This window comes from Limulus polyphemus, unplaced genomic scaffold (genome assembly GCF_000517525.1).
Source record: "Limulus polyphemus unplaced genomic scaffold, Limulus_polyphemus-2.1.2 Scaffold9977, whole genome shotgun sequence".
NCBI lineage: Eukaryota > Metazoa > Arthropoda > Merostomata > Xiphosura > Limulidae > Limulus > Limulus polyphemus.
Genome location: NW_013675587.1, coordinates 1 through 4516, shown reverse-complemented (window position 1 = coordinate 4516; position 4516 = coordinate 1). Strand labels below are relative to the sequence as shown.

At 33.8% G+C, this 4516-nt stretch overlaps 1 protein-coding gene across 2 annotated transcripts in view; it reads right to left on the bottom strand.

Moving 5' to 3' along the window:
* Positions 1 to 3605, bottom strand: part of LOC106476177 (glutamate receptor 4-like) — a 17784-nt gene extending 14179 nt beyond the window's left edge. The window contains exons 1-3 of one of the 2 annotated variants that reach the window (XM_022380115.1): positions 2934 to 3605; positions 1662 to 1769; positions 279 to 389 (exon numbers count right to left, since the gene is read on the bottom strand). In XM_022380115.1, coding sequence (XP_022235823.1) covers positions 279 to 389; positions 1662 to 1769; positions 2934 to 2969 — 255 coding nt within the window. In that variant the 5' untranslated portion in view covers positions 2970 to 3605. The remainder of the gene's footprint in view (positions 1 to 278; positions 390 to 1661; positions 1770 to 2933) is intronic. The other variant, XM_022380116.1, reaches the window with a different exon arrangement.
* Positions 3606 to 4516: the final 911 nt, after the last annotated feature.

Here is a 4516-nt window from a genome sequence, read left to right as displayed (position 1 = left end):
ACTAAACATATATTAATTGATGATAAATGACATAGTAACTGATGTTGACCATGTAGTACCTAGCATTAAACGTGTGGTATCTGTAACATGTACTAATTGATGATAAATGACATAGTAACTGATGTTGACCATGTAGTATCTAGCATTAAACGTGTGATATCTGACTTTTAACAGATAACATCTGATACTGAATATGTAGTAACTGAAAAAAACTATATACAGCAACTGATGTTCAGTATGGTGTAACTGATACTAAACGTGTAAAAAATGACACTTACCAAAATACTTGTCACTATGTAGGTTTTGTTTTCAAATCCCGTGTCCTGTTTTACCCTTCGGTACACAGGCGAGCACAACCTTAGACCGTGTGTATCACGCCACTCTGCTATCTGCGGAGAATGTGTCAGAAACTTAAGGGTTAAAGCTAAATATAGTCATATTGTTTAAAACTTCAGATTTGGATTATAAGACACACTTTATACAAGTCTATCTAACCCTTGACCTGTAACAAGATCAGAATAACAGTGATATCATCGTTATTATCTGAAGAATTACAATGTTACATAACTTGAACTAAAGTATAAGAGAATAGTCTTAGAAATGTATTTGTTATGGTGTAGTAATAAAAGAAACACTGTGGTTGTTATCCTGTACTTGTATATTAACTGTAATAACGTAGCTTAGAAACCATGATGACAATAATATACTCATCACTATAACGACAACCAACGCAGATAAACAGTTGAGCTACACTTTATATAGAACAATGTGGTTACTAAACAATAATAAACTCCTTACTACAACCAACACAGATAAACAGTTGAGCTACACTTTATATAGAACAATGTGGTTACTAAACAGTAATAAACTCCTTACTACAACCAACACAGATAGATAGTTGAGCTACACTTTATATAGAACAATGTGGTTACTAAACAATAATACACTCCTTACTACAACCAACACAGATAAACTTTAGTAACCACATTGTTCTATATAAAGTGTAGCTCAACTATTTATCTGTGTTGGTTGTAGTAAGGAGTTTATTATTGTTTAGTAACCACATTGTTCTATATAAAGTGTAGCTCAACTATCTATCTGTGTTGGTTGTAGTAAGGAGTGTATTATTGTTTAGTAACCACATTGTTCTATATAAAGTGTAGCTTACCTATCTATCTGTGTTGGTTGTAGTAAGGAGTTTATTATTGTTTAGTAACCACATTGTTCTATATAAAGTGTAGCTCAACTCAATAATAAACTCCTTACTACAACCAACACAGATAAATAGTTGAGCTACACTTTATATAGAACAATGTGGTTACTAAACAATAATAAACTCCTTACTACAACCAACACAGATAAACAGTTGAGCTACACTTTATATAGAACAATGTGGTTACTAAACTATAATAAACTCTTTACTACTACCAACACAGATAAATAGTTGAGCTACACTTGATATAGAACAATGTGGTTACTAAACAATAATAAACTCCTTACTACAACCAACACAGATAGATAGTTGAGCTACACTTGATATAGAACAATGTGGTTACTAAACAATAATACACTCCTTACTACAACCAACACAGATAGATAGGTGTGTTAGTCATCTGGATGTTAGTTGTTATATTTTACACAAGTCTTCACAACATACCTACCTTGGCCATCTCGCTGTTAACTGTCATCTCCACAATATCAATTGTGAAATTGGTTCTAGATCCTCTGTTATCAAATGTAATATTTCCTGTTAGGCCTACTATTTTCGTCTGTAAAAATGAATGAATATACAAATAAGTTACGTTACCTAAGGAAACAGTTATTTTTTTCTAACAACTGAGGATAGGGTTCTCACGACTTGCGACATTAAATTTATCATTTTACAGGATGTAGAACTCAGTATGTCCACCAGTTAATACTACTTCCGATGTTATACTTCCACCATTCTACAGGGTGTAGAACTCAGTATGTCCACCAGTAATATTATTTTCCACGTTATACTTCCATCATTCTATAGGATGTATAACTCAGTATGTCCACCAGTAATATTACTTCCCACGTTATACTTCTATCATTCTACAGGATGTATAACTCAGTATGTCCACCAGTTAATATTACTTCCGACGTTATACTTCCACCATTCTATAGGATGTATAACTCAGTATTTCCACCAGTTAATATTACTTCCCACGTTATACTTCTATCATTCTACTATTAATAAAGTTTAGATAATTACCACAGTCTCTGAGTGTGAAGTTAGTAAAACTTTGTCCTATATACATATCAAACTGTAAAAATAAATATAAGAAGTTACTTTCCTTATTCCATTCCTAAGATATTTATACCAACCGTTTATTTACAAATTAATTTTATAGTGATTTTTTAAAGATAAAAGGACCAAAGACAAGTTAACTAAACACATTGGTTTAATCTCTCGGATTTTTTTTTCATACTTTGGGTAGTTTTTGTTCTGTTATAAGGTTGGTCATCAGCACAGTGAAACCACGTAACTAGGCCAGAGAAGATCAGTTATAAGGTTGGTCATCAGCACGGTGAAACCACGTAACTAGGCCAGAGAAGATCAGTTATAAGGTTGGTCATCAGCACAATGAAACCACGTAACTAGGCCAGATAAAATCAGTTATAATGTTGGTCGTCAGCACGGTTTGGCTGCGTTACTGTTGGAACAACTTCTTTTATTTGGGACGTCGTTAAACTCGGTATAACACTTCAAATGGCCAATATCCGATTAAGTGGGAAATCAGGAGAGGCTCATCTGTTTAAACGAGACAACTTCCTATCTTTCTCACTCCAAATGTACGTGGATATATTATAAACTCTCTTATTAGAAAGTTTTTATAAAACGTTCTAATCTAAAGGAAATATCAAACCATAACTTATGTAAGCTGTTTCTAACAAAATCATCACATTACCTCAATCCTAGCAACTTCAACATCACCCATCAACATTAATCTTGATAGACCAAGTAGACAACGTCCACATATTAATATGTCTTGTCGGGTTTAAAAAAAAACATCTAAGTTTATAAATATCAAAATGCCTTAGAGAGCAGATCATGGTGTAAAGACAGAGCTTTTATACTGAGGCTGGTAAGATCCACCAGTGAGCACTTAGAAGAGAATCTCGTGAAATACCTAGCTTTCTAAACGAATCAGCTGACAAAGAAAACTTTAATATAAAGCTGCCAACAGGGAATTGTTGTAATATTTACTTACCACCAAACAAAGCGAAACAAGCGGGTTTTATCATATTCAACAGAGGGTTAATATTCGTTCATGATTTCGTAAGACGTCAATAGTGAACTAATGTTCGTTCGTGATTTCGTAAGACGTCAATAGTGAACTAATGTTCGTTCATGATTTCGTAAGACGTCAATAGTGAACTAATGTTTATAGATGATTTCGTAAGACGTCAATAGTGAACTAATGTTTGTAGATGATTTCGTAAGACGTCAATAGTGGGTTATTGTTTATCTGTGATTTTTTAAGAAGTATTAGTTGTCTGAGATAGGACAACAGTAGTTTAAACAGTATTAGTTGTCTGATATGGCACAACAGTAGTTTAAACAGTATTAGTTGTCTGATATGGGACAACAGTAGTAGTTTTGAAACTATGTTCCTAAGTTCGTGAATCCAACTCATTTGTAACAAATAAAGCCACGAACTATTGTAAATATTATTCGTTCTTGCTTTTCTATCCAATTCATACACTCTGTCGTTCAATCCATACACTCTGTTGTCCAATCCATACACTCTGTTGTCCAATCCATACACTCTGTCGTTCAATCCATACACTCTGTCGTTCAATCCATACACTCTGTCGTTTAGCTAACTTCACACCATATTTACGATATTATCAACAATATGTTCGATAGATACAGGTGAAACAACAATTCTCAAAGCTATTTACGACAGTTATAGTTGGTATTGGGTGTTTCTTAGCTGACATGTTAATTACTAGCTCTATAATAAAGTGACGTGTTTGTGATACTTTTCTTAATTGTTCGAAGATACGTTTTCCGTGCTCCCACGGCATGAGAGGAGCTCTATTGCAGAGAATGCCCTTAGTGCCGTTGTTGTAAACCTTTCCCCGTCGAAAGTTGTTCCTGAAGATGTCAGGATCAGCGGCGAGGAGGCGGTCGAACGTATTGAGAATCACTTTCACTCCATCATAGAGTAATGCGATCTCGGTCTAACGATAGAAAGAAAGTAGGAGAAATCACAACCGATCAAAATGATATTGACGTTTAGAAAGTTTTATATTTATACAATAGAACTACACTATATAATATATGTACACATCGTGTTACTATGGGCTTCAACAATAGAACTACACTATATAATATATGTACACATTGTGTTACTGTGGGCTTCAACAATAGAACTACACTATATAATATATGTACACATTGTGTTACTGTGGGCTTCAACAATAGAACTACACTATATAATATATGTACACATTGTGTTACTGTGAACTTCAACAATAGAACTAC